Raw genomic sequence first — 26,846 nt, 5'->3', positions numbered from 1 at the left:
ATGCTAAGATGTAAGCTGGTACGTGTGGATAGTCTTTTTGAACCGCTTAAAGTTTGGCATGCCGGCGTTTTGCTGGTTCTGCTGTGTACCTATTGCAGGCTTGGGCTTGACCAGGCGAACCCTCTTGACGACTAGCCCAGGACCATCTAAACCATGACGGTTTGTATGGTTGCTGGCAACAGCAGCAGCATCAGCCTGCTCTGGCTGTGAGATGTGAGCCTGCTTGTCTACAGGTTCAACGGGCGGAGTCTCAACACGATCTGTAACAGACATTGCAGCAGAAGTGGGTGCTGGTGGAGCCGGTGTCTCGTCGCCTCTAGACTTGGAATCGGCCGGAGACGAGACAAGGCTGCTCCAAAAGCTGTTGATCCCCCGTCTGCGCTTGCGCTGACCACCATCGGCTGACTGTGCAGCAGGCTTGATCGCTTCTGCAGCAGCAGGTGTTGGTGTAGCTGGTGTGCTCGTATCAGACACTTTTCAGCCACAGCTGGCTCCTTGGTTTGCTCTTTTATCTGCGGGTTCACATGCTCTCTGCACGAGACGAACAGCACCGCAAGGCCGATCTCCGATTCCGAGACCGGGCATGTGTTGAGTTTGCGCGCCAGTGCTTTGGCCAGCAGCACAGCCCCACCGCCATCTTGCCTACTTGAGCCACTAGACAGCGGCGTCACAATGCAGATCTGCTGCCCACAGTCGTCGCCTGCTGCCCCCTTGATAGCAGAGTTATTTTTGACCTCCTTGGCTGCAGCTTCGACCAACTGCTCACCATTGGTACTGGCCCCATCATTCTCTCTGCTAGACCACTGCTCGAATCCCTTGTACGAAATAGCGGTGCCGCCTGCGCCCTCGACAAGATCAACGTAGCGGTCAAATTGCGTGCTACAAACAAACACGAAAGCCTTTCCGTCAAACAGGTGTTTCCGTCGTGCATCTGGTCCCCAGCCAACGGTGCTCAGGTCAATTGGGCTGTCATCAGGCACATTGGGTAGCCGAGGCGGCGGCAAACACCGTAGTGATGCGACAAATGACGTGACCGAATCCGAGGTCGGGTCATCCACCCTGAAGGCGTGTGGTAAGGCTCGGATTTGGTCGATCCAGTCAAGGGCAGCAATGGGCAGACCATGCACCAGTGCCGTCACGACTGCGCTCTTCACTACCAGCGACGGCATAACCACATGCGTGCTGTCTAGCACATCCGCTGCGATCTGAATTCCAAGCTCGGCGGACAGTTTCTAGGAACTCGCCCTTGGCCTCCGCAGTTGCTGCCTTCATGTTCACTGGGAATACGGCAAACTTCACGTAGCGCAGCTGGAACGTCGATGCCTGCCCACCGAATGTCACTAGGTCGTCGATGTGGATTTCGATGATTTCGTTCTTGCTGCTGCGGCGGCCGTTAAGAAACAGGCCAAACTTTGACCCCTTCGTCTTTGATCATGACTGTCGGAGCCACCTGCCCGTCAGCAATCTCGCTGGTGGAAATGGTTGCATGGCGCCTGCTCACAGAGTGGTCGCCACCAACAATAAAGTCAGTGCCCTTGCGCCCGACCGTGACTGTGCTTTCCCCGGGCCGCAGCCACCACACGGTGCCTAAAGCTCGATCGCGCCCGACCAGAAACAGCATGCTGCCAGGAGCTATAGATAGGTGAGGTGAAGGGCTGTGTTAACGTACGGAATAACAAAAAAAAAGCTGAATTGGGCCAGCGGCTGATCGGATTGAGATACGAGCACGAGCTGCAGTGGTCCAAATATGGTTCCGCGATGCCGCACATGCCCATTTTTTTTTCGACTCGGCCAAACCTGTCCCACGCCCGGACCCGCGGGGCGAACAGCCCACCCTGGATTCGTCGCGCATGGTTTCGCGTGTGCATGCATTGGACAAAACAAGGAGGAATCCTGAGATCAGCCAGCAGCTGACATACCACACTCTATATGCCATTTCACATGCCAGAGATGACAAAGTGGAGGAAATCGGTGCGCTATGGCAGATGTAGAGTATATGACGGTCCACCACAAACTGGGCTACGAGGGATGCAGCGCGTGACATACTTTGAAAATCCCAAAGGCTGGTCTTGCTAGGAGCGGCGGCTCAAGCGCTCCAGCATATGCATCGTCCTAGGCGCGTAGAAAGTGCGGAAAGTAGATCTTATTGGGACTTACTGTCGCGAAATGCCCAGAGGTAATCCCAGGCATGGCGCGAAGGGGTTTATAAGAGACGTAGCCAGGAGGACTGCCGCTTCCCCCTCACCTCCTCATACTCTTCATACTCTTCTCATTCCTCTGCCAATGGACAAGATTAACGACAACCAGCCGCTGGTCACACGCGGATTCAACTACGACACGCTGACGCGGTACATTTCCCGCACTGTGCGCTCGCCCCTGGTCAGTTACCTGATAGTCAATGCGCTCTCCAACAAGTACCGGAGCGGGTCCATCGAGGTGCGCAAGAGGCTGGCGGCGGCGGCGGCGCTCTGGGCTGCCACCAACGTCGTGCTTCCTGGCCTGTGCAGCCTGACCGCCAAGATCTTTGGCAAGCGCGATAACTCGGTTTACTGGCCCAACGAAATTGTGGTGGTGACTGGTGGCAGCCACGGAGTGGGTAACGAATTGACGCTGCGTCTCCTGAAGGCCGGCGCGCAGGTCGTGATTCTCGACGTGAACCCGTTCGTGCTCGACGACGAGCGGTACAAGAGCAAATGGCACTACTACCAGCTCGACGTCACCAATGTCGACCAGACCAAGGAGGTGGCCGAGCAGATCCGGAACGACGTTGGATATCCGACCATGCTGGTCAACAACGCCGGTATTGTGATTGCCAAGCTGCTTCTGGATATGACCGACTGCCGAGGTTGACAAGGTCATCAATGTTAACCTGACATCGCACTTCCATTTGATCCGCCAGTTCCTGCCAGGCATGATCAAGGCGCAGCGCGGACACATTGTCACTATCGGCTCGATCGTGTCGTTTGCTGGCACCCCGCAGGCCACCACGTACTGCGCGTCCAAGGGCGGCGTCAAGCTGCTGCACGAGTCGCTGCGCCGTGAGGTCGCGTCGCGGTATGGCGCCAGCAACATCAAGTTCTCGATCGCCTACCCGGGTGTCATCGATACCGGGCTGTTCAAGGGTCTGAACCTGGGCCAGTTCTTCATGCCGAACCTGAAGCCGCATGCGATTGCGCGCTCGGTGTTCTCCGCGCTGGCAGCAGGCGAGGGCAGGGATATTTACCTGCCCAAGGCAGCGGGAATGCTGCCGCTGATCTACATGCTGTCGCCGGGCACCAGGGACGTGGGTCGTCAACAGCACGTCGGGCGGAGACACCGCCATGGCGACATGGTCTGGCCACACAAAGTACTAACTATAGACACCTGCACCCTGTAGCTGACGGCACCAGGTTTTGTTTTTGAAGGTCTTTAAATTACATTTGTTTGGTACAAGAAGCATCTCCACCCGCCGAGGTCCAAGACTTTGGTGGTTGATCGCCTCATGCATAGGCCCAGCAGCATGTCCATTAGGGCTGCATTTGCTTTCACATGCCACTACGAAAGGCACTGCGAGCATCGTTGTTTGGCATGGTGAAGAATAATATTCGAACGCTGCGGATGGACGGTGGTCTAGAAATAAGAGAGCGACTACTGAGACGGGCTGGGATGGTGCTGGTGGAATGCGGCGAGATGCTGGGTGGCGAAATGCATGGGGGGAATGGAGTGGGGAGTGCCTTCGAGACGCTTGCGCAGTATCCGGTTGCCCTCCTCGAGCCCGCGGATGAACTGCACGGCGTGCGACAGAATGACGGCCTTGCTGGGCGTGCTCTGAGCAGTGCCCGGGTGGTTGCCGAGCGCTGGATCACGCAGAGTCGTCACCAGCGTCATCAGCTCTGCATAGCCCTGGCGGATCTGGTTGCGGCGGCGCTGCTCCGACGCAATGTGGTTGGCGCGCCGCTCGTCCTCAGTCAGAATAACGCGCTGCGAGTTTTTCTTGCTGTCTCGCCGCTTGACGCCGGCCATGCCATCGTCGCTGTCACCAAACGACATTGCTTTCTCGCGGGTCTCCTGCACGGCGCTGCCGTCGGCTGCAGGCGATGTGCCCGGGAACGAGGCTGTTTGTGGAGACATGATCGACATCATTGGCGTAGCCGGCGACGGCCGACTGCTGGCGAGCATTCCGCCTGTGCTGATAATCGGCGCTTCGTGCAGAGGCGGGCGCGGAAGGCCGCCGCGGTTTTTCCTTGGCTGGTCGACCTGGTCATGCGACGCCTTGCGTTTCACAGACATCTCCGACTCGGACGATCGGCTTCGGGTACGGCAGCGTTGCTGATGTGGGCACAGTGGGGCTCATCACCGAACCCATGGGGAATGCGCTCGAGAAGCCCGATGGCGAGTACATCTGGTCATGGCCATACATGCCAGCCGTGGCGGGTCCAGCCATCGCCAGGGAGGCAAGCGTCTGCGGGTCGCGGAATTGACTGGTGCTCGGCATGCTTGACAGCGGCGCCGAGTTTGGCACATACGTCTCGCTCTGGTGATCCTGGTTCTGCATCAGCCAGGACGACACCTTGTGCAGTTCCTCCGACATCACGTTGCCCAGCGACAAGGGCGCTGTGCTGCCCAGGCTGTAGTCAAAGTATGGTCGCCGCTGCATCGGGACCATGCCGCCCACGGTGCCGCGGCTATGGGCGCCAGACGCGCCAGGCGAGTTCATGCGCGCAAAGTTCTGTGTTCCGTCGTGAGCTGCTTCGTCGAGTGAGAGATGCGGGATGGCGTCGTCCATGGTGCCCAGCATTCCGGCGCCCACTCCCATGCCCATGCCCATGCTGGTCAGGTCACTGCGTGCGCTAAAGTTTTGCATTGGCGGTGGTGATCCGAGGTACGTTCCAATATCGAATCCGTCGGCGTCAAAGCTGCTGAGGAATGACTGCAGGTACGACTCTTCGTTCGTGTCAAATAGTGTATCGATCGGGGCGGGCGGCTGGGCGGCTCCGGGTTGGCTGGTCTGTTCGATCTGCTGCGTGTCCGCCAGGAACGAAAGCTGTTGTTGCTGGGCGAGAATGTTGGCCGCGGCTGAAGCCTGCTGTTGCTGCTGTTGCTGCTGGGTGGGCTGGGGGTCACTCGTAGATATCTGGTGGTTCTGGGCAGCGATGTTTGTGCTGCTGGCTTGCGTCTGTTGGTCGGTCGGCGAAGCAAACAGTGGCGAGGGCTCGAGGTCTGGCGGGATAGATGGTGGCTGCAATGGAAGCACAGTTGACGGGAGCGGCAGATTCTCAAAGAAATCAGAGGCCGGTAGTAGTAGGGCCGGGTCTAATGCGACAAGAGGGGGATGGGCGGCTGTGTTAGTAGGCGCTGTTGCTTGTATGTGCAAGAGGGAGGGGAGTGGAGGAAAAGTCAGTGGAGGGAGAGCAAAGCGAGAAACGCTGTCCTTATGAACATTTCAGAGTCGCCAAGGCAATGCGTGCTAATGCTCCGAACCATCGTGCTAGTGTGTTCGTGTTGTTATCGTCCGAGACCCTTATTTAGCTAAGCAGCACGCTGTAGGTGCAATCAAGTGCAAGAATCATCGAGTTGCAATGGCATGTGAAAGTGGTGCTGCCGGTGAGCGCTAGCTGACAGGCCATTACTCATGCGCTGGGCGAAAAAAGTAAAATAGAATTAAGCGCTGATGGGCCATTATTGGGGCAGAATGACTACAGCCCAGTCGGCCCGGCCGTACCGCTCCTTCTGCCGCCGGCGTTCGGGCTATGTAATGCGCCCTTTCGCGATCATTGACTGATGGCGCTCAAAACATCCACCCCTTTCTCAAAGAGAAATTGCACGCAGACATGCATGCCGGCGAACCCAATAGCCTCGATAGGCACTATGAGTCCCCCTACCCCCGCCGTCTCAAATGTACATGAATATGAATTCTCAGGAAGGGAGACCATGCCATATCGATATGCATCTCGGTCCCTGGAGCTAGGGCAAGTGCACAGCCACTGCGGGGCGCTCGGACATTTCAGGGTGCGGCATTACCCCCGAGATGGCGGAAGGGAAGAAGGGGGAAGAGATAGGCCGGCAGATAAACGCAAGCCATGTACATAGGTGCTTTGTCACGGAGTAGCCGTCACAGGAACCGTCCGCGTGTTGGGCGCAATGCACACATCGGCAACGTGATGGTGGACAAAAGTGGGGCACGCGCCGGTCGGCGTGAGCACAAAAAGCATAATTTTTGAGAACGGGATTCTGGGAAACGTACCTGTGTCGAGAGTGCTGCCGTCGGCGTTACCGGAGCCATCATTCGGCATAAACAAATGCGCCCAGTCCATTGTGAAGTAAGGTAGGGCTCTGCTTTGCGGGAGCGCGGGGGTTATAGCGCAGGTCGATCTGGATATCTGCCGAGCTTGCTTATCGCGGAAAAGCTGGCGTTGGGCTGCTACTGTCTCAAACAGGCACTGCGGAGAACGTCCGTTTTGTCCTCTAGGAATGCACTGTTGAAATTCGGGGAGTCCGTTGGCTTTGTAAGGGGTCCGTTGGCTTTGTAAGGGGGTCCGGGGTCCCGTTTTCACAAGCTTTCTGGTCAGTGGTTTTGGTGCTGAGACCCACAAAAAGTACAGGTATGCCGCACGCTTGCAGGGCAAAATACAACTTAAAATTAGGCAGGAGAGAAAGGGGAAAGGGGAAATAAATGCGAATCGTACAAGAAGGAAAGTGGAGAGAAAAGTAGAAAATGGTGTACACAGCAAGAGGCAGGGCGCAGAGCTTTAGTATGCAAAAAAGCAGTGCCTGAAGCCGCCGGGAAACTGGCAGCTCGGATTGGGCCCAGGTTTTCATATCCTGCCACTGGCCAAAGCCTTTGGATTTGTCGCCTTGGCCAGGCAAGACACTCCCGCACAAGCCTGATGAAAAGGGGGCTCTGACTGGCGGCAAATCCTCCTCCCCCTCTTGCAGTGGAAGGCATCTGCAGCAGACCAATTACACCGGATGCGAAAGCGTGCGGGCGACCAGGGCAGCTCGCCCGCTCCCCGCCTTGTGAAAAATCCACAAACAACGCAGCCCAGGTCGCCGTGTCAGGTGATTACTGCCTATGAAGCAGGCAGTCCATCGTCGTCTGCAAAACCCGCCCTTTCGTGGATCCCTCTGGATGTCTATCCCGACCAATAGGTTCAAGAGTGTGCGGTCCATAGACCGATCATCTTTTGGTTCATGTCCGTGCGGGCACGCACACCGCACACAGACGCACACGGCGGCTCTGAATCGCAGGAAGATCAGTAACTGCATCTCCCCTGCCCCCTTTGGACACCTCGGTATGTTATGTAGCAGCCTCTCCTTTGTGAGGATTTAGATAAGTCCCCTACCTACGACTAACAGGCACAGTACAGGGCGAGCAGCACAGTATATCTGGCCGCGCTGATAAGGGCTGTGCTGTGACTGCAGCTCTCTTCCAACCATTCGTCTGGCTAGTGCACCGCGCGGCATGCACGATCATATGGCGAGAACCTCTTTGCCCCGGTCTACTTGCAAGACGTTCTATTCTTAAGCTCAGGTATGATTCAGCCATTGGGAAGGCGTGTGTATGCCCTTTCGCTACGCTTGCTGCCTGGCTGCCATCGAGGTTTTCTACTTTAGATCAGCTGGCAATCTCGTGCAGCCGAGCCCAAAACCGCTCTGCTAGATTCACATGCTGCCACATCACCACAGGCGATTGTTTGGGCGCCATTTACACCCGCGCTTCCTTTGCTGGAATCGCTCACTACCCGATCCAAAGACGTGCACTGCCGCCACACCCTCCGCATCTCCAGGCTGGCGCTAAACGCGTAATTGATCATGGCATCTGATTGCGGGGTGTGATCAAAGTGCCTCAACGCGCTCAGGAGTGATCGCTGTCAAGCGCGCGGCAGGCGAAAAGAGACGAAAAATAACGGCCCAGGTGATGGAGAAAAAATCGATTTTTTCTTTTGTAAGCGAGCCTTTTATATTTTTTCCATTCTATTTAGCATTTGAATTTGCGCGTTCATAAACCGGCACTTGCCTGCGCCAACACCCCCACTTTACAACTCACCCACACCTTGGTTGCGCTGCGCGTAGAGGAGCCTCTACCTATATCCTTCCTCCGCGATAATACCTCTCGTTTCTCTTAGTTTACCGACGTGCTAGAGCCCAACCTCTCCTTTGCTGGTCGACATTGCGCCGTCAGCACCTAAATACCGCATAAGCCCAGCGTGGAGCTCTTTCCTCTACTCCCAGCTCTGAATTTGGCTAGCAGCGCCTCGAACTGGCGTCCTTCCCGGGCAACAAGCACACGCTTTTATTATTCAGGAGCACCAAAAACCTCCATTTCTCCCCTCCCTTTATACGCCCTGCGTGGTTTACTTTTATATTCTCTTTTAATTCGCAAAAATTCCTTCCATAATGCTCCCAGCAAGTGCTGCCATCGTCCGAGATGGCGGTGGTGATTCGACGCCGGACGAGGACCAGGGCGTCATTCGGTGCATCTGCGGAATCAACGACGACGACGGCTTCACAATTCAATGCGAAAACTGCCTGGTATGGCAGCATGCGGTGTGCGTTGGCGTCGAGCAAGACAACGTGCCAGACGAGTACCTGTGCGAGAAATGCAACCCGCGCAAACTGGACGTCAAGGTAAGCGCATGCTTGGAACGGCTATATGGCCCAGCTCGTCACAAATATATTGAAGCCACTCTATTTATACCCACACTGGCACACTTGCCCGCTTCCTTTTCCACCTGTATAGAAGGCCATTGAATACCAGAAGCGGCGTCTGGACACCGAGTACCGACACTCGAAGGAGACTCGGAAGAAGGCCAAGTACGTCGCTGGGAAGGCAAAAAAGACCGACGATGGCGGTGAGCGCAAGAAGCGCATCCACGACGGAAAGCAGCCGCGTGTAAAGCACACCAAGGGCACGCTGGGCAGGGACTCGTCCAGTCCAACAGTCGTACGATCTGGCGACGGGTACCGCCGAGAAAGCTCGTCGTTTGCGGACGCCAGCTATTCACAGATTGAGCAAAACATACTTGGCCCGGACGTCCAAATCCTGTTCCAGAGCGTGCTGAGCCAGCTTGCAGAGCAGCGAGACATGGTTAGCGCGGCATCGGCGTCAGTGACAGCATCAGCAGCTGTAGTGGCGGCAGCAGCAGCAGAGCCATCCGAATCGGTCGATACAGCTACCAGCGAACCCAAATCTCCCGACTCCGGAACGCCCAGCGGTACAACAGCGGTCTCGCCGACAACAGCAGCACCGGTGTCTAACAAAGAAGACGGCATTGTTGCGATGCCGCCACCGGTTCGAGACAACCCATCGCCGCTGCCCTCGATTGTCTCAATGAACAGTGAATCGCTCAGGAGCCCAGCCCCTACATACTCGTCGTTTGTGGCCAAGGGTAAAAGCCAAATCGGCCTGTTTTCACGGGGTTCTATCGATGGCGGCCGGTACGTTTGTGAGTACAAGGGCCAGGTAATACTGAAGGCAGCGTACAAGGAGGACCCAAAGAACTACTACGATTTGTTACGGACGACTCGACCACACACACACTTCCACCCAGAGATTGACTTGTGTGTTGATGCACGGCGGCAGGGGTCTGAGGCACGGTTCGTTCGGAGCAGCTGCACAGCGAACGCGGTGTTGCGAAGCATCCACATAGCAGATGGCGCTGAGTCGCAAATCCACCTGGGCCTGTTTGCGCTGCGCCAAATCGAGCCCGACGAAGAGCTTACTGTTGCATGGAAATGGGAGGACGGCGAAATGCCTGCAGTGGCTCGATTGTCGCCCAGCGATGCCGAAGACTACCTAGGACGGCCCGAAGGGCGTCGTATGAGCAAGGTCTGGCGGCAAGCATTCAATGGGACGTCATGTGGGTGTGCCGATGCGCAGTGCGTGGTGCGTCAGCTGTTCGCGATGCTGGGGGTCGAGGAGTCGAGAGCCGACTATGGGCCAGAGATCAAGCGGCGAGCAAGCCGGCCGCCCAAAACCGAGACCGACAACCCGCTGTCGCCGCTGCTAGTTGGCTCGGTGCGGTCGCCAGAAAACGGTAAATCTGTGCGTGGCGGCGGGCACTCCCGCAAGACCAGCGATGCTGGATTGGATGGCGTGTCAGCAGACTCGCCAACCTCGTCGGCACAACGGCGGCAGGCACGCAGCAACAATAGCTACGGGTTCGGGAATGGCAGTAATGCCGACAACGTGTCTGGGAAGGCGTCAGCTGAGATTCTTGGTGAGCAGTACGTGGGCGACGGCCAGAGGAAAAGCAGCGCCGATAGTAACTTTAGGCAGTCACTGGACCGACCCAGCGACATGGAGGATATCGAAGATGATGAGGATGAGCACGAGCGGTGTGGCAGCGAGCTGCGAGGCGCTAATGGCGACGATCCAATGGATTCAGTGCCAATGGAGCCATCGTCGAGCGAGAATGGGCGTGCCAGGGGTGGTGAGAAGCATGGGCGCAAACGCAGGGCATGGCAGGTGAACGGCGAGGCTGCACACAGCGCTGGTCCGGGCTCCCTGGGGATATCCACGCACGGCAAAGGAAACGGCAAGAGGCGGCGCACGTCGAGCAACAATCCGTCATCATCCTCTTCTTCACCGACATGTCACATGCTCCCGCAAAAGAAAATCTGGATGAGCCAATACATCGAGCTGGCCAGTGCTAGCGCCAGTGCAAACGGCACTGCAGAGGCGGTGGGAGACATCGGCGGTTTCGTCATCGAGGAGCCATCTCCCAAAAAGAGCCCTAAGCCCACAGCTGCTAAGCCTGCTGAATCTTCTCCGACAGCCCCCAGTGACACCCCTGTGGTGGCACCGCCTGCACAAACCACTGCCAAGACCGAGCAGGACTCGTCAATGAATGCCGATGCGGAGCCAAGCACCGGCAAGCCCGACCTGTCTGTATCTATTTTGGGCACTGGTGCTGCCGGTGCAACCAAGCCGGCTTCGCAAAGACAGCCCTGCCTCTGGGTCAGCAGCGGCGCTCTCCGCATCTCCATCGAGCCCATCGCATGCAGCAGATGAACCGCCAGGTGGAGTTCCGCAGAACAAAGCTGAGCAAGACAACGTCAGAAGAAGCCGCTAGTGAGCAGACAGATGCCCCCAAATCGCCTGCAGACGAGGAGCCCAGCACTGGCGGGGGTGATGATGCTACGTCAGCGCTGGACCGTGCCCGCGCCAAAGAAACAGCGACTTTCGCTTGAGGAATACAACAAGCGGCGACGCGTTTCTCATGCGCAGGGCATTACCAGCAAGGAGGAACCGGCACTGAGTTCGTCAGCCCCTGCTGCTTCCACGGCTGCTGGTGCCGCTGGTGCCGCTGGTGCCGCTGGTGCCGCTGGTGCCGCTGGGCTGTTGCTGGTGATGCCGACGTCAAATCTGAGACCAGCAATGACAGTGGCAGTGTGGCAGTTGTCAAGGAGCTGCCGCCACCAACCAAGGTCAAGGTATCGCTAGAGGAATATAACCGGCGTCGCAAGCTCAGCGGCACTGCATCCATCGACAGCAATATCACTGCGGCAGCTGCACCCAAGGACCCGACGCCAGCAGATTTGTCGTCGGCTGCTTCGTCGGTTGGTCCGTCGGTTGGTCCGCCAGCCGCAGTGCCTGCGTCCTCTACACTAGGCAAAACTGACCTTGCTCTGGCTGGTGATACTGCTACAAAGCTCAGCAGTGGCCCAGGGCAGACATCGCCTCCCACCAGCGCTGACAGCGTTCCATCTGGTGTGACGATCGATACAACAGGCCGTCGTAACAGCTTTTCACGGACCGTTCGCTCGCCGCCGCCGCCACCACCTATCTCAGCACCTGCTGCCACCCGCCCTGGTGATCCCCAAGGCCGTCGCGGGCTATTGACCCCTCCACCCCCCATACCGCATGCCTCTAGCCATCCTGGGGGCGGGCGCTTCGACGATCGTGGCCCCAGCACGTACTCCAGCGGGCGAAAAACCAACAGTGGCTCGCAGAATGAGCCGTACTACCGACTCGAGCGCAGCGCTGGCGGATACTACGATGACTACGACCGTGAGCGCGACCGCGACGGACGAGACTTCCGCGGGCGCGACCGAGAAAGCTACCGCGACCATGACATGAAGGATCGGATCCGCAACCGCGACTTCAACACTCCACCACCCCCGCCGCCGCCCATGCACGGGTCGATGTCGGCGTCGGGCCCTGGGTTCCAAGGCCATGGCGCGTACCGTCAGCGCGACCGCGAGTTTGGGCGGCGTGATGGCAGCCTGGAGCGCGAGAGCGGCGAGATCTCGTTTGGCCGCGGCAGATCCCGGTCCCGCGACCGGGGCAGCAGGATGGGCGGTATGGGTGATCCGTGACCGGCGGTATGGCGGGTCCATGGGCCAGGGCGGCGGATACTACCCGTCGCACAATAACAGTGGGTCGCCGCCAGCACGCTCGCTGACGCCGCAATCGAGCAACAGCAACAGCGAGTGGCGGTCGAGCGGGTATGCCCCGCCGCTGCTGTCGCCGCACCACTCGACACAGGCCGGCGGAGGCAGTCCGTGGCTTGTCCAACTCGCCGCCCCGTCGCCAGCAGCAGGCGCCGGATGCCCCGTTCGCGTCTCCACATCAAGCAGCCGCTGCCCGGACTGTCTACGACCAGCGGCAGCCCCGTGGCGGCTGGGGGTGGGTACCGCGGAATAAACAGACGGGGTGGCATCGGCAATAACGGTGGGGGCAGCAGCCGGGGCGACTCGCCTGTTCGGAAATAACCACATCGCTGTAATTTTGCAAAAAAAAAAAAAAACATAAATATCATCCCGAACGCCTGCATTACTGGAAAATGGGCTGTTCTGGGCAGGGATTTAATTTACATTTTGGGCTCTGATAGAAACACCTGTTTCTTGAACATTTCCGAGTCGACCGACCCTCTGCCATTGTTTACCGAGCCATTGCTTCTTCGATATCGGATCTAGGAGCGAGCGAGCGAGCGAGCAAAGCCCGTAGAACCGCGTTGTTGTGACAGTAAACACGACGGTCCGCTGGCCTGATTGGGCCGACGCGATAAAAGGGTGGGTGTCCTGGCAGCACCAGAATGGCAAGCCTTGCACAGTATACGGTGGGGGAGGGACGAGCGCGGAACAGCTTCCCAAAAACAAGGCAGCACCGCATTACCCGACGGTGGGTTTCAGTGTGATAATGCTGCTGCAGCGGCCAGATAACAATGCCTGTGCCCAGACCCGGTGCCAATATGTAGGCACTATCTCGTTGACAAATCCTGTGCATATATCCACAAAGCCTGCATCCAAAAATAGCCGGATAACCGCCTGTGTTGGCACCAAGCGTAGAGTGTATGAGCTAAGAGCGAGCAGTGCGTCACTCAGCCCTGACTGATCCAGGCTATATCACTCATAGGTCCCTCCTCTCTCTCCCTCACACTCGCTCGCCTCCAGAGTCGCAATTTTGGTCAAGTGGGCCTTACCATGGAAGTTCCTTGAATGTTTCTTGGCTTTCTGCGCGCATGACTATGCCGTGACCCAGAGCAAGGCGCTTATGACAATTATCTCAGCATCAAGTGACTGGACGCGGAAAACGAAAAGCCGAGCTGGACAAGCGATCCCTTCTACGTAGAACATTGCAATTGCAAACACTATTTCGGGTCCTTTGCCCGCGGACGTCCGCCCGCCGCAAACAGGAGGACATGAAGGTTCCTGGGCAGCCTACGGAACTTGGGTGCAGTTTGCGCGCCCAGCGTGGGCAGTGCTCGGATGACACTGGGACCGTTACAAGGGCGATTTGTTGAGGACACCCGAGTCGGCCAATGACGCAGCCATGGCAGCGACTGACAAAGCCCAGGATTTCTTTCCTAGAGCATTAGTCAACCTGCCCCCAAAATCTTTTTCCGCGCTTGACGTTTGCGGCTTTCACTTGACTCGCAGTTAAAAGGAAGCCCGTGCCCAGCACAAAGGCCGATTCAGGCTTATTCGTATCACTCCTGCTCTTTTGCTAGTTGTTCCTTTATTTATTTCTGCGCTCTCTTTAATTTCCCGAGTCTGCCGAATTTAATTTTTTGTTTATAAGGCGTCCATTTGTCAGTCCACGAGTCTGGGTTCAGCAACCGCTTTACAAGAATCGCCCCCTCCCCACCTGCCTTTTCTCTTTCTGATTTTATTTCCTTACTCTGGATACTCCTGTTATACCTTGCGGCTTATCGTGCATACAACCATGAAGAGGCGGTTCTCGACAGTGCTGAAGCAGCTCAAGCGCAACGCAGTGGTGAAGCTGGCTGGCGCATCGAACCCCCAGCGGCAAGCGGTGGTCAGCCTCCTGCTTGTGGTCCTCACCGAGGTCGCGCTCCTGGCTCTGACGTTCTGCACCAACTTTTTGTCGGCATTCATCCACAACACGCTCGAGGTGTTCCACGACTTCCGTCTGCGCTCGCTAGACAACGCCCAGCGCATTGTGTCGTTTGAGCGCACGCTCGGCATCTTCTTCGAGGAGCCGCTGCAGCGGTGGCACGAGAAGCACATTGGCGGGTGGAGCTTCTGGAACACGTACTATGCGGGCGTGCACCCGGTGGTCACAGTTGTGTTCCTTGTGTTCATTCTCATGCGCATGTTTGCCTGGAAGCTTAAGCGTGTCAACTGGAAGCAGGTCAGCGAGGGCCACCGGCAGTCAGGCGACGAGGACTCGTATTATGCCCCCGACAACTCCAGCGCCGTGGTCACACGCGGGTCGTTCAATGAGATGACGGCTGCGCAGCAGTACCGCTTCCTGCGGTCGGTGTGGGTGCTGGGCGCCTGGGTCGCCTTCTTTGGCTTCCTGTTTGCCCCGACCATGCCGCCGCGCCTTCTGCCCGTGTGCGATTTCTTCAACGCCCAGGGTGCCAACGTCGGCGCGTGCCTCAACACCGAGTTTTCGTTCATGGACTCGATTGGCCTGCACGGCTCGCTGCTGTGGGACTGGAACGACGAGTCGGTCAAGACCCTCAACAACCCGTACGCCGCGTTCCCCTCGCAGCACACCATCTTTGCCGCCTGGTGCGCCCTCTCGTGGATCCACCTGGTTGGCCCCAATGTGTCGGGCAAGGGCATTGCGTCTGCCTGGTTCTGGGTGCGCGGCGCTATGCGCTGGGGCATTGTTCTGTATCCAATGGTCACCATCTACTGCATCATCATTACGGCGAACCACTATATTGCCGACGCCTTGTTTGGCCTCCTTGCGCTGGCCTTCTCCTACGCTGTGGTCTACTTTTACTACTCGTACCGCAGCCGCCACGTTGTCCACGGCAAGGAGATGCCCGGCACGCTTCTGCCGTACTAAATACCCTGCTACTTCAATCTTCTTAATCCCCCGCACTCCCTATCTCGCTAACCTCCTCGCTGCTCTAACCAGCCTGTACGATACATTTTTAGTTGTCTTTTCCTCTAATACACACCAAAGTCACAACCCTTCTTGCTTGGAGCCGGCACAAAGTCTTGGCACCAGAGCCGCTCCTTCGTGTTTTCGCCGCGTGCGCGTCCTGGCCCATGCTTCTCCTTGGCGCCATGGGAAGATCGTCGCTGAGCGACCCTCAATGTTGGTGCAATTGAGTAATCAACTGCTTCCACAGGCCTATTTCTGCAATTTATCTCGCAAAGACCTCGGCGGTCTGGGCCGCTCCTCCCCCTCCTTGCCTCCTGGCACCAGAAAGACGCCCCTGGCACCCGCATCGCTTTTCCCTTTGAGCCCTTTCTGCCACTCTGCGCCTTCTACCTCATTCTGCAAGTGCCACCTGCATAGAAGCTTCTGCCATTCATGTTGGGAAGCGGCTGTTGGCGAGAACCACACGCGGATTTTTATTTTTTGTTCGCTAGTCTGAAACAGAGCATTCGTTTGCCTCACTCTTCATCCGAGTCTTCGTCGTCGGTGGTTTCATCGTCGCCGAGATACTGCCGATTCGGATTACCTGCCATCAGCGGATCATCGTCGCTCTCCTCGCTCTGCACCTCGACCTCGGTTGCGCCTGCCTGCCCCTTCATCATCTGCTCCCACATCGCCTCGTACTGGTCCGGCCACTGGCCCGTCTGCTTCAAGTGCTTGACCTGCTCTGCCATCAGGACCTGCGCAATCTCGCCACCCACCTTGTCTGTGAACTGCTCGGAGAGGTTGGCGAGCACAAAGCTGCCGCGCTTGACCCACACCACGCTGCGGTATTTCGGCGGCAGCTGGGCCAGGGTCGTGAACCATGCGGAGCTGGTCGGGTTGAGCCGCTGGTTGATCTCGGGCGTTGTCAGCGATTGCAGGACCGCGATTTCGTGCAGGTGCTGGCCGCGGGGACCCAGCACGCGGGCCACGGGGCAGGTGGGTGTCGGCTCGGGCAGTGTCTCTAGGGCTTCTTGCGCTGTGTACTTTCCGCGTCCCATGGCTGCCAATGCTGGATTGAAAAAATTTTGTACCGATTTTGTGTTTGGGTAGTAGTGCTTGGGTAGGCAGGCAGCACACTGGGCGACCAGGCCCGTGTAGGCCATGCGGCGGACTGTCCACCATGACTATGGTGCCCCACGGCTTTTTGGGGTCTGAGAATCTCCACGCTCCATAGTAGCTTGGCTCGCTCACACTGTGCTCGGACACCATTATCTACGGCCCAAAACTTTTTTGGTGTGACCGACCTCCGATCTGGATTACTTCTTGAACCACCCGCCCTTTCCTACCTTGTACACTTGTTTATCCGGCATGTCTCCCCAACCCGCACCCCTCTGGCAAATCTACAAGGGCATTGAGCCGCGCTACCGCATTCTCATGGGCCTCGGCTTCATGGGCTTCAGTATGGCCGGGCTGTGGGTCAGCGACAAGCTTGAAGAAGCCTATCCGGCTGCTGCAGATACCCGCGTCGTCCATATTAGCCACGACGAGGTTGCTCGGGCCGAGGAGTATCTGCGGCGGAACAGCAAGCCTAACAAGTAGACTGCCATTGATACTACTAAGAATACATGTATGTGCACGCTTTCATGGCCGTGGGCGCGTACGATGTTGATGAAATAGTTACAGCTACAGTTAGGGTGACAAGCTTCACATATATGTGCAGGAAACCCGCCCTTACGCCTACTTTGTATCATCAGGATCTGATGCCGTGCACCATATTGGGTCTGGGTATGGCCAGATAGCTGCAGCTTGGATGCACTCTCTCATTTACAATATGCGCTGGGCAGGTCTCTATCCGAGCACACTGGACCTGCCAGTATTCCTTTGGGCAGAGCTGGATTCTAATTTCTGGCAGTGCAGATGTCAGTTAAAAAAGCGGCAATAAATGAAGTAGCTTGTTAGGCGGGACTTCATAACATTGTCGATACTATCGACCAAAGAAGAGCACTCTTAGCACTCACTAGCTCCTGGGAATGAGGTTCGCTGCTCGGCTAGATAATATAGTTTGTGTGCGATGTTGGACCCAGCTATGACGAAGGGTGAGTTGAATAGCTATGGAATTGCATACCATATTGGCCAAGATGCTTGTATATTGCCAGATAGTGGTCTCGGACAACCCTTAGCTAGTCTATTCTCGCAGCATATATGACCACAATCTCGCCAATCATCTGCTCACAATGCCAGATTTTCACCTCCAGGCATCTCTCCTTCGCCATGTTCATGCCACAAAGATAATGTCTGCAGTCGGTATACAATCTGTCAAGAATCTGTGCAAGACACCGAATCACCCCGAACACCACTGCCGTTGCAACCAACAATTCATTTCGCTTGTCGACTCTTTCTGTGTTGACTCAATACTGAGTTATATGGCAATGGAACTTTACATGAGTCTATGTATTTGGCTGAATGAATTGAAACTATTTCGAAAGGAGCGGTACGTAGAGAATCGCTTTGCATATTAGATAAGCAGTAGTACCACGTTTTTTTGAGAGCTGGTGTCCTTTCTATCAAAACTTGGTTTTTAAGCATGCTCTTGGTAACATGAGTTGATGCATGTGTAGCCTCATTGATTTCCGTGCTATATACTGGCAGTGCAATGATAAAATGCGCATGGAAAAGGCGGTCTAGGTTGGCAACCTATATTTATATCTGGTATTCACATGTGTTACTTTATGTGTATGAAACCATCGCTTTCTCAGCCATATGCACTGTGCATCACAATATACATTCTTGGTACTTTATAAAGCTTGTGACCATATGTTTCGACAGTTTGTCTGTCAAACGCACTGCTGAGAGCTGCTTATTAAAGCTGATCCTATGTAAACCATCATTGGCTGAGCATCCATATAAATGGGTTCATACTTGGCAGATTCAGTCTCAATCTCCCCCTCTCTCTTAATATAACCCTGCTGCTATCATCCATGGTGTGGTTGAAATGAAAACGTCGCCAGTAGGGCGAGGTGGTATACAAGATAAAAAGCAGTTGACAATAAAGAAACATAGAAATAACCTTCAGTAACGCTATTAGTGCTCTGAAAAGTTTTCTCCTAACAATCTTCCCACCAGCTCACAATCCACTGCGACGCCACTCACCATTCACCAGCTCTTTCTCCTTATTGCACTGTGTTCAAGAACATTGTTCGCCCCTTGCAGTGTACGGCACGTTGCAATCAATGTTGCAACTGACGCTGTCCAGGAGCTTAAATCAGTATGCCTTAGACTGATAATATAGCAGCCATGTGCAGTACTCGTACCTGTATGTCTCTGCTGACCCATGGGCGACAAGCTGTACAGGGTTCAATGACTGATATGCATGTCGTGATTGGTGTTGAATATTTTTATTAGCTGGCCATTTATAGATTGTTACTGCAGCGAATGCAAATACATGAGCTCATAGGGAATGGGATCAGTGGGAATACCACCAATGATAGTACGGTCGCTGTCATCCATAGGTGCAAGTGCAATGCAAATGTTGCTTGTGAAGTGAAGAGGTATGGAAAATAAAAGTAATAAGACGATGAAGAGACTCCAAGAATTCGCTGCCAACAACACCTCAGCTACTCGGAAAATTTTTCTCCCAGCAAACTTCCCACCAGCTCATAACCCACCGTGACGCCACTTGCTATCCACCAGCTCCTTTGCCTCGTTGTTATCCGCTCAGGATCATTGTTTACAGCTTCAGGGCTGCCTTTTGCTCGTCTGCCCAGAGTGGCATTTGCGAAAGCAAATTGCTCCTATTCTGCTCATCTGATTCCTAAATTTAGATTTACTAATGCAAGCTGTTCAGCATTGGCTCACAATTACGCAGCGCATGGAAAAAATGTGGCATTTCGGTCATGATTACCGCATAAGCCACATTCAAGCTTTCATGACAGCCGATCAGTGTGGTCAGGTATACCGTCGTGGTTTATTTGTATCTCTACCATGTGCTGTGCAATCAGAGCTAGGTTGTAATATACATGATACACTAAATACAGAAATAGGGAAGAGTTGTTAGTTGTCTCCAGATTGGTCCGCAAACCTTCTCACATATATCCCCTTGATGTGCTGTCTAGCAAATGGCCGAATGGCATCTGCCTGCGTCCGTCTCGCTGTGATGCGTTCTAAGCAAGGCAGTCGTGGAATGATGTTCTCGAGGACCTCAACAACAAAATTGCTAGGTATTGCGATGTCAAGGCATCTCAGTTGTCTACTGAGAGGTGGCAAGACTTGGACATCCACAGGCGGATCTGGGTTAGGAGGTGGTAGTGGAAGCGGGGCAATAATTTGCTGCATGCTTGCCGAGACCACACCGATCCTGGAGGTATCTCTGGAGACAAATGAAGTGCTCGCTTGTGGTTCGCCATTGGCAGGTCTTGGCGCGATAGCTGGCAGCCTACTCAATGATGCTTGTGGTCTATGGATATTCTGCCTGCTGCCTGATGCTGTGCTCCTTTCTTCATCTTCAAGATGCCATGTGTATTCGCGTGCTCTTGCTGCTTTAGTAGTTCTGGTGGAGGATGCGGAGATGGCGTAAGAGAGGGAGGCATCTGATGAGTTCTGGAAGTCTGTGCAGGTCATCTGGATTCAGATCAATGATCAGCTTTATCAGCATGGGCCAGGCTATCCAGTCAGAGAACGGAATCGAGTTACCAGTTAGCGTGGCTCTCGTGACAATTGACGGGCTGCGGAAAAACCGATTGATAATGTCGCGCGGCAGCCGCCCAGGTAATGCATCATACACGTTGGCAAAAACCCTTAAATCGGTTACGCCGGCCACTATCCTTGGGTCGATAGACTGGAGTCCTTGAAGGTCCTCCACCATGTATAGGGATCTTGGCAGACGCCTGTGGAACAGCCTGTAAACATCCTCGTATAGCAGGCAGGAGTGAGAAACAGTTACCGATCTGATGCTTGGGAACTGAATATCGAGCCCGCTGTTGGGTGTCTGTCGTAGCAAGGTGTGTCTTATCTGTACAAAGCTGAGACACACCTCCTCGACGTTTTCAAAGACAAGAGACCGCTCACCAGTCAGAGCAAAAAAGTCCCATGGAATGCCATTCATTATGCGCAGTATATTGATCTTGCGCAGCTGCCTGACAGCGTATCTTGGCAGGGCACCGATGGTTCTCAAGTGTTCTTCGTGAAGCTCAACTGAAACAACCTGTGGGAGAATTCCGAGAGGGCGTGTTGGAACAACAGGAGGTATCTCTTGAACCTCAACCAGCTGTGGCACGTATGCTGTGTACAGCATCTTGTAGAACGGATTCAGATTAAGCGCGCTACGAAAATCAACAGGATTTGAAACTGTACTTTGAATCAAGCTGTAACTCATTGATGTAATCGTAGGGATGAGCGTGGAGAACATGCGGCTGTCAAACGATGCCTGTTCGACTATATCCCTGTCAGATACACCAACGCCGCGCTGGAAGACACCCGGACCAATGAATCGGAGGTTATGGAGACTGCTCCAGTCGAAGAATTCTGGGCGTAGTATGTTAAGCAACTTCAGAATTGGTGGTCTGCAGCAACACCGCCTGTTTTCCATAAGAACCAAGATCTGGGTTACCTCGTCAGTAAATCCATGGCTGATGAGCCAATTAGCACTGGTGCGCCAAGGGGACGCATGGCAACCGCGTCCGTTGCATGACAGGGCAGAGCGGTGTTCGAATACAACTACCTGTCTAGGTGGCCTAGGCAGTAGTGGCCTGATGTCTCTGTGGGTGTTGTAGAGGCTAATGAAGTCGCGCAATCCATAGAAGTTGCTGCGCATCGGCACCAAATCAGTACATGCCAAGCCAAAGATTTTTTCCAGAATGCCTGTTGGAACTTGGTAGATAGACATGGTTGTTTCTGTCGAGTATTGTTAGAAAATAGGCTATGGAGGGCCGATGGGGTACTCGCCAGAATGCGCTCTATTTAATATCGTACCGCTTCAGATATTTCTAATTTTGCATGCACCACCGTCCTTATTCTACAATTGTAAACCGTCGTTATTATCACAATAAGGACTCTATTCTGCAATAATGGCAATAAGAGGACATGTGTGTGTCAGCAGGCAACCGACAAGCAGAAATAGTGCTGAGCGTGGATGCTAATGTCTATTGTTAATATTCGGGGTCCGGAGTCCCTCTGCGCCACCATGGGCAGACCAAACCGCATAGGTACAAAGGCCCAGACATACGGCCAGCTTCCCTTCTTCCTCTCAGTCATATTTATGAGAAGTTGTTTCTCAATATACCTGATAGCCAATCATCCCCTAGGTCAGCACCTATGCTTGGAAACAGCACCAATCGCAAGCACACAATGCCCTAATGTTTTACTTGCATATAATTTAGGAATGATTAAACCACACCAGGTGAAACTCAGGCATGCAGGAGGGATGAAAGGATGCGAAAAGGTGATCATGCGTTGCTCAGGTATTGCCCATTGTTCTGGCAGTTGTGCTTGGAGGCACGCAGGTGTTTGTACGTGATGCATATACAAAAGTACTACATGAGGTTTTCTACTATTTTCTTACTCACTTACACTGCCGCTACGTGCATTTTTGCTTATTTATTTTTACGCTGAATTACCAGGGATCTGGAGGATCAATTTGTTGAACACCATGTGAATGCATGGTCACCCAGTACATTTTGTTGCTGACCAAGACACCGAGTAGCCAGGCAGTATCACCCCCCCCACTGTGCTCCGATCATTTTTCTGTGTCTGCTGCCGCACCATTGCCATTCTCCACGTAGCCTTTCTGTAATAGAATAGTGAAAGTATGTTTGCGAAGTGAAAAGTTGATGAGAAGCAAGGAACATGTTTCAGATATCCAGCTACTAGGCCAATGTACTGCCAGCTGAGAGTCCATTCCGTGAATGACTGCTCTGTTCATTTTATGACCCAAGTATGCTTTTCTACCATCAGGTTCTACAGTATTGATGAGGCGGTCACCAAAATTTCAGATGAAGTTGGATCAAAGCTCACTTGCTTGGACATCTGCTCGTGCAAGTCTCTGTGTGTGGTCTCGGTTTTGGGTCTCACTGCAATCCTGCCGAGCATATATGTGCTTGGTGTAAACGATGAGCCGATTGAGGCTGCGTACATGAGGAATAGCAGCCCCAAGATTCGGATTCGCGAGTTTATCTCACACATCGACGAGGTGGATAAAGCGAGGAACAAATTATTGTGTATATATTGGTATCAGTATTAGATGTATCCAATCAACATGCCATTATCCTTGACACTTAGTGCACAACATGGCATCAACCCCAGTGATCTCCGATTAGCGTCTCTGATCTGAAATCAGGATCTTGAGAAAAACTACGGCAAGCTTCCAAGTACTTCGGTTCAGCTGGCCAGTGTTTACATTGAGGCAAAAAAGGCCCGACAGACTCAGCCAGCGCTTTCTTACTTTTCAATCTCCTGTTCGGTCACATTTTCCTGCGTTCTTGCACACATTAAGCCCAACACGAGAACAGAGAAGCGTCCGTTATTTGTAATCCCTTACATTTCCAGACAGCTCATAACAACAACAAAGAATGGCGAGACGCAACCAAATGCCCATGATGCAGCCGCAGGTGATTGTGCTCAAGGAGGGCACTGACACATCCCAGGGCGTGCCCCAGCTTCTGTCGAACATCTCTGCGTGCTTGGCGGTGTGCGATACTGTGCGCACAACGCTCGGTCCGCGCGGCATGGACAAGCTGATCGTGGACAGCCAGAAGCGGGTGACAATCTCGAACGACGGCGCAACGATCATGAAGCTCTTGGATGTGGTACAGCCGGCAGCACGCACTCTGGTTGATATTGCGCGTGCGCAGGATGCTGAGGTGGGCGATGGCACAACCAGCGTGGTTCTACTGGCGGGTGAGCTGCTGAAGGAGGTCAAGGACTTTGTTGACGAGGGAGTGAGCCCGCAGGTGATCATCAAGGGCTTCCGGAAGGCGGCAGAGCTGGCGATCGAGCACATCAAGCAGCTGGCGGTCAGTGTGGACCGGTCGGACAAGCAAAAGTTCCGCGAGCTACTGGAGAAGTGCGCGGCGACGAGCATGAACTCGAAGCTGATTGGATCGCAGCAGGAGTTCTTCAAGACCATGGTGGTTGATGCGGTGCTGCGCCTGGATCAGGACGAGCTGAACGAGGAGATGATCGGGATCAAGAAGGTCCCAGGCGGTGCGATGCAGGACTCGTATTCTGGTGGACGGCGTTGCGTTCAAGAAGTCGTTCTCGTACGCTGGCTTTGAGCAGCAGCCCAAGTCATTCGACAACCCCAAGATTGTGTGCCTGAACGTCGAGCTGGAGCTCAAGGCGGAGAAGGACAATGCTGAGGTGCGCGTAGACAAGGTGTCCGAGTACCAGGCGGTGGTGGATGCCGAGTGGAAGATCATCTTTGACAAGCTGGAGGCGATTGTTGAGACAGGCGCCAGTGTCGTTCTGTCGCGGTTGCCGATCGGTGATCTGGCGACGCAGTACTTTGCTGACCGCAGCATCTTCTGCGCTGGCCGTGTGACCAAGGACGACATGGATCGCGTGTGCGAGGCGAACCGGCTGCCGCACGCAGAGCACGGTGAGCGGGCTGACGGCAGCGCACCTGGGCACATGCGCCAAGTTCGAGGAGCGGCAGATCGGCGGGCAGCGGTTCAACATGTTCCGCGGATGTCCCGAGGCCAAGACGTGCACCATTGTGCTGCGTGGCGGTGCTGAGCAGTTCATCGACGAGGTCGAGCGCAGTCTGCACGACTCGATCATGGTCGTGCGGCGTGCAGTCAAGAGCCAGGCGGTGGTTGCTGGCGGCGGAGCGACCGAGATGGAGGTGTCGCGGTTCCTGCGCGACACAGCCCGCGGTATCGAGGGAAAGCAGCAGCTGGTGCTGACGGCGGTGGCCAAGGCGCTGGAGGTGATCCCGCGGCAGCTGTGCGAGAACGCCGGCTTCGACACGACGGACTTTATCACGCAGCTGCGTGCCCGCCATGCGCAGGATCCCGACAAGTTCAAGTGGTACGGCGTGGACATCGACGAGGAGGCAGTGGCCGATCTGTTTGCCAAGTTCGTGTGGGAGCCAGCGCTGGTCAAGATCAATGCGATTTCCAGTGCCGTTGAGGCCGCGTGCCTGGTGCTCAGCGTCGACGAGACAGTCAGCAGCCAGCAGTCGGAGTCGCCGCAGGCCAAGGGGATGCCGCAGATGCAGATGCCGCGCTAAGCGCAAAAAGGAAAACACAAAGCCATTTTTTGCTGAAGAGTACAAAAAAATTCCGAATATCTCATAAAGAACCGCCTTACTCGGCAGCGGCGGAGCTCTTCTCGGCCGAGACCACGGCAGACTCGCGCCAGTCGCCGTTGATGTTCATCCGCCAGACGCGGGTAACGCCGTCATCGCCGCTGGACACTAGCAGAGTGCCAGTGCTGTTCCACCGCACATGCCGAACCGGCGCTGTGGGCTCAGCAGCGAGGTCGGCGACCAGCTCTGCGCGCGGTGCGGGAGTCTTGTCGACGGGCTTCGCCTGAGACTTGTCTTTGCTCTCCTCTGGGATGCTCGCCAATCTGGCCGTTGATGCGCATGTCCTCGTCATCCTCATCGGCCGACGACTCGTTATCGCTGGACTCCTCGCCGGTGACGTCGTCGTCGTCATCGTCGTCATCGTGGTCGAGATCCGAGTCCTCATGGACGAACAGCGAGTCCTCGAGGGCGCTGCGCGTGGGCATGGCTTCTGGACCAGAATTTGTAGATGCGGATGTGTCCGTCGGCGCAGGCGGTGGCGATCAGATGGAACGACCTGCCCATGGATGGCGCCCAGTCGACGTCCAGGACGTGGGCGTCATATTTGTCGATTTCCAGGACCTCGACGCAGCGCATGGCGATGAGCTGGAATACCCGCACCCTGTTCCCCTTGCTTCCGGCGACCACGATCATGTTTGGTGCGGAAAACCTGGACTTGCACCAGGACACACACAGCGGGCCGTCCGAGTCCGTGGCCTTGCGGCTCGGCCACGAGCTGTGTGCTGACGGTCCAGTTGCGCAGGCTGACCGCCTCGGTGGGCGAGTAGAAGCGGACGGTGCCGTCGGAGCTGGCAGGCAGGCAATGGTAAGGTTGGTGTACTCGGGGGCGAAGGCAATGCTGTGTATGGCGGCTGTGCTTTCAACAAGCGTTGCCGCGAGCTTCCAGCGTCCAGTGCTGCCCTTGACTGCTGCATCCTGCTCGATCCAGATTTTGACCGTGCGGTCGAGCGAGCACGAGGCAAGGACCTGCCCGAACTCGGGGTGCGCCCAGCTTACCTTGAGCACCGAGCTGTCGTGGGCCGAAATGGACTCATTGAGCACCCACAGACCTGTCTGTTTGTTCCAGTCCCAAATCTTTATGCTCCGGTCGGACCCGCATGTCGCCAGACGCGTGCCGTAAAAGTTGTACGCGACGTCGTGAATGAAATCGTCGTGATTGACCGGGATAGAAAACTCCTTCTCCATTGTCAAATGTGTTGTGCAAAGACGAGTGCGAAATTAACAAAACTGAAATTGGCGCCCAGAAAGCCAGAAAGAGCAGTATGCAGGTGGTTCAAAAGAAAAGCGTGAACTGCTGTGTGCGTCGATTTGCAATCATCCAGCTAGGGAAAAAAGCGCTTCCTTTCGCTAGTGCTTTGGAATTCCCCTTGTGGCTCACTGGTACACATGCCATGCGAGTCGCGGGAATGCTCGTCCGCTTGGGATAATCCCCGCCGCTGGGAGAACCCCGCAAGCGGGCTCGGCTGGGAGGTTTGGTAGAGCAAAGGATGGGACTTGGGAGGGACGTGGACGTGCTAGCGGACAGGCGGGCGAAAGCTTCTGGACTGCAAGCCCTCTTGTACAATAGGATGGACCAGCTTCCCCCCTTTTTTCTTCAAAGGCACACGTCCAGAAAGCAGCATGTCCGTACAGCACGAGGAAATAATGTCGGTATTCCTTGTTCCATTTGAACAGGCCACGCAAACGTTGCACGATAATCGCACTTCAAACAAAAACACGACCTAGCACTAAACTGTGCAGAGATAGTAGAGGTTTATAACATTTTATTAATGGGTCTGAGACTGAAAGAAATCGGAAGAGACGATAGTAAATGTAATATGAAATGCTGACTGATGCATTTTTCGAACTGAAGAAAGTGCAAAAGTACAATTTTTGGATGTTGTTTTACAGGAAGCAACGGCGTCAAAAAGGCCCACGGATCAGACTGGCGACGAACGGATTGGAGGACTCAGTACGGATCCTGAGGAGGATCTGGCGGGTGTCTGACCGGGTAGTCGCGTAGCGGTGCTAGCTCATGTGCCGGCATGATTATGTAAGTGTATGTGGATTGGGAGAGGAGGAGAGGACTACTGGATATCCAAACGAGGAGGAGGCCCCGGCGCCAGTGCTATTTATATGAAAAATACGGAGGAGACGGCAAGAAGGGGGAAGAGAATGGACAAGAATGAATGCTGCTAGTAAGTGAACGCTTTTTGCAGCAGAAAGAGGGGAGAGGGGATGGGGGAAGCAAGTTAGAATCGTTTTGTAAAAAGCAAAATAGTGCGATCGCGCGGC

At 55.0% G+C, this 26,846-nt stretch overlaps 12 protein-coding genes across 12 annotated transcripts; 7 read left to right on the top strand and 5 right to left on the bottom strand.

Moving 5' to 3' along the window:
- Positions 1-3: 3 nt before the first annotated feature.
- DL89DRAFT_324529 (uncharacterized protein) lies at positions 4-1,627 on the bottom strand (the record flags this gene model as incomplete). The annotated part of the gene is made up of 4 exons (XM_040891457.1): positions 1,451-1,627; positions 1,241-1,410; positions 486-1,182; positions 4-417 (listed from the first exon to the last, which is right to left on the bottom strand). The coding sequence occupies exons 1-4, from the start codon at positions 1,619-1,621 to the stop codon at positions 4-6; spliced, it is 1,452 nt and encodes a 483-aa protein (XP_040741077.1). The 5' UTR covers positions 1,622-1,627.
- A 514-nt stretch (positions 1,628-2,141) lies between these two features.
- DL89DRAFT_269581 (NAD(P)-binding protein) lies at positions 2,142-3,435 on the top strand. The gene is made up of 3 exons (XM_040888352.1): positions 2,142-2,805; positions 2,846-3,264; positions 3,299-3,435. Exons 1-3 carry the CDS (start codon positions 2,284-2,286, stop codon positions 3,351-3,353), a joined length of 996 nt encoding a protein of 331 aa, XP_040741076.1. The 5' UTR covers positions 2,142-2,283; the 3' UTR covers positions 3,354-3,435.
- DL89DRAFT_53128 (uncharacterized protein) lies at positions 3,301-5,173 on the top strand. The gene has a single exon (XM_040891784.1). The coding sequence runs from the start codon at positions 3,529-3,531 to the stop codon at positions 4,831-4,833; it is 1,305 nt and encodes a 434-aa protein (XP_040741075.1). The 5' UTR covers positions 3,301-3,528; the 3' UTR covers positions 4,834-5,173.
- Positions 5,174-6,947: 1,774 nt separating this feature from the next.
- On the top strand, positions 6,948-7,294 carry DL89DRAFT_269579 (uncharacterized protein; the record flags this gene model as incomplete). Its single annotated transcript, XM_040888351.1, has 1 exon — positions 6,948-7,294. A coding segment is annotated over one exon (181 nt), but the record flags the coding sequence as incomplete, so codon positions are not given.
- Positions 7,295-9,418: 2,124 nt separating this feature from the next.
- Positions 9,419-9,616, top strand: DL89DRAFT_211718 (uncharacterized protein; the record flags this gene model as incomplete). Its single annotated transcript, XM_040884209.1, has 1 exon — positions 9,419-9,616. A coding segment is annotated over one exon (198 nt), but the record flags the coding sequence as incomplete, so codon positions are not given.
- Positions 9,617-11,103: 1,487 nt separating this feature from the next.
- Positions 11,104-12,005, bottom strand: DL89DRAFT_53036 (uncharacterized protein). The gene has a single exon (XM_040891782.1). It carries the CDS (start codon positions 11,838-11,840, stop codon positions 11,214-11,216), a length of 627 nt encoding a protein of 208 aa, XP_040741072.1. The 5' UTR covers positions 11,841-12,005; the 3' UTR covers positions 11,104-11,213.
- Positions 12,006-13,736: 1,731 nt separating this feature from the next.
- DL89DRAFT_269577 (uncharacterized protein) lies at positions 13,737-15,278 on the top strand. The gene has a single exon (XM_040888350.1). It carries the CDS (start codon positions 14,150-14,152, stop codon positions 15,245-15,247), a length of 1,098 nt encoding a protein of 365 aa, XP_040741071.1. The 5' UTR covers positions 13,737-14,149; the 3' UTR covers positions 15,248-15,278.
- Positions 15,279-15,738: 460 nt separating this feature from the next.
- DL89DRAFT_269576 (uncharacterized protein) lies at positions 15,739-16,378 on the bottom strand. The gene has a single exon (XM_040888349.1). The coding sequence runs from the start codon at positions 16,327-16,329 to the stop codon at positions 15,805-15,807; it is 525 nt and encodes a 174-aa protein (XP_040741070.1). The 5' UTR covers positions 16,330-16,378; the 3' UTR covers positions 15,739-15,804.
- A 54-nt stretch (positions 16,379-16,432) lies between these two features.
- On the top strand, positions 16,433-17,223 carry DL89DRAFT_269575 (uncharacterized protein). Its single transcript, XM_040888348.1, has one exon. It carries the CDS (start codon positions 16,640-16,642, stop codon positions 16,868-16,870), a length of 231 nt encoding a protein of 76 aa, XP_040741069.1. The 5' UTR covers positions 16,433-16,639; the 3' UTR covers positions 16,871-17,223.
- A 2,088-nt stretch (positions 17,224-19,311) lies between these two features.
- DL89DRAFT_285795 (uncharacterized protein) lies at positions 19,312-21,168 on the bottom strand. The gene is made up of 3 exons (XM_040889837.1): positions 20,301-21,168; positions 19,961-20,255; positions 19,312-19,875 (listed from the first exon to the last, which is right to left on the bottom strand). Exons 1-3 carry the CDS (start codon positions 21,150-21,152, stop codon positions 19,322-19,324), a joined length of 1,701 nt encoding a protein of 566 aa, XP_040741068.1. The 5' UTR covers positions 21,153-21,168; the 3' UTR covers positions 19,312-19,321.
- Positions 21,169-22,833: 1,665 nt separating this feature from the next.
- On the top strand, positions 22,834-24,494 carry DL89DRAFT_294926 (T-complex protein 1 subunit eta; the record flags this gene model as incomplete). Its single annotated transcript, XM_040890571.1, has 3 exons — positions 22,834-23,457; positions 23,513-23,826; positions 23,858-24,494. 3 exons carry the CDS (start codon positions 22,834-22,836, stop codon positions 24,492-24,494), a joined length of 1,575 nt encoding a protein of 524 aa, XP_040741067.1.
- Positions 24,495-24,509: 15 nt separating this feature from the next.
- DL89DRAFT_269572 (WD40 repeat-like protein) lies at positions 24,510-25,884 on the bottom strand. The gene is made up of 5 exons (XM_040888347.1): positions 25,393-25,884; positions 25,300-25,360; positions 25,009-25,268; positions 24,879-24,983; positions 24,510-24,835 (listed from the first exon to the last, which is right to left on the bottom strand). Exons 1-5 carry the CDS (start codon positions 25,755-25,757, stop codon positions 24,571-24,573), a joined length of 1,056 nt encoding a protein of 351 aa, XP_040741066.1. The 5' UTR covers positions 25,758-25,884; the 3' UTR covers positions 24,510-24,570.
- Between the last annotated feature and the right edge of the window lie 962 nt (positions 25,885-26,846).

The sequence above is a fragment of the Linderina pennispora genome (genome assembly GCF_002104995.1).
Source record: "Linderina pennispora strain ATCC 12442 chromosome Unknown DL89scaffold_13, whole genome shotgun sequence".
Taxonomy (NCBI): domain Eukaryota; kingdom Fungi; phylum Kickxellomycota; class Kickxellomycetes; order Kickxellales; family Kickxellaceae; genus Linderina; species Linderina pennispora.
Note: the sequence above shows the minus strand (reverse complement) of the source record. Positions and strands in the feature narration are given on the sequence as shown.

Excerpts from the sequence above, each read along its gene's own strand:
- DL89DRAFT_269581 (XM_040888352.1), top strand. The coding sequence starts at position 2,284 with ATGGACAAGATTAACGACAACCAGCCGCTGGTCACACGCGGATTCAAC. Across the intron at positions 2,806-2,845 it reads TGGTCAACAACGCCGGTATT|GTTGACAAGGTCATCAATGT; the intron begins GTGATTGCCAAG and ends CCGACTGCCGAG. Across the intron at positions 3,265-3,298 it reads CTGCCGCTGATCTACATGCT|CACGTCGGGCGGAGACACCG; the intron begins GTCGCCGGGCAC and ends GGTCGTCAACAG.
- DL89DRAFT_53128 (XM_040891784.1), top strand. The coding sequence starts at position 3,529 with ATGCCACTACGAAAGGCACTGCGAGCATCGTTGTTTGGCATGGTGAAG.
- DL89DRAFT_53036 (XM_040891782.1), bottom strand. The coding sequence starts at position 11,840 with ATGGGGGGTGGAGGGGTCAATAGCCCGCGACGGCCTTGGGGATCACCA.
- DL89DRAFT_269577 (XM_040888350.1), top strand. The coding sequence starts at position 14,150 with ATGAAGAGGCGGTTCTCGACAGTGCTGAAGCAGCTCAAGCGCAACGCA.
- DL89DRAFT_269576 (XM_040888349.1), bottom strand. The coding sequence starts at position 16,329 with ATGGGACGCGGAAAGTACACAGCGCAAGAAGCCCTAGAGACACTGCCC.
- DL89DRAFT_269575 (XM_040888348.1), top strand. The coding sequence starts at position 16,640 with ATGTCTCCCCAACCCGCACCCCTCTGGCAAATCTACAAGGGCATTGAG.
- DL89DRAFT_285795 (XM_040889837.1), bottom strand. The coding sequence starts at position 21,152 with ATGTCTATCTACCAAGTTCCAACAGGCATTCTGGAAAAAATCTTTGGC. Across the intron at positions 20,256-20,300 it reads TCTTTGAAAACGTCGAGGAG|ACACCCAACAGCGGGCTCGA; the intron begins GTGTGTCTCAGC and ends TTGCTACGACAG. Across the intron at positions 19,876-19,960 it reads CACGAGAGCCACGCTAACTG|ACTTCCAGAACTCATCAGAT; the intron begins GTAACTCGATTC and ends TGACCTGCACAG.
- DL89DRAFT_269572 (XM_040888347.1), bottom strand. The coding sequence starts at position 25,757 with ATGGAGAAGGAGTTTTCTATCCCGGTCAATCACGACGATTTCATTCAC. Across the intron at positions 25,361-25,392 it reads AGCATTGCCTTCGCCCCCGA|CTCCGACGGCACCGTCCGCT; the intron begins GTACACCAACCT and ends CCTGCCTGCCAG. Across the intron at positions 24,836-24,878 it reads GAGTCCAGCGATAACGAGTC|ATTGGCGAGCATCCCAGAGG; the intron begins GTCGGCCGATGA and ends ATCAACGGCCAG.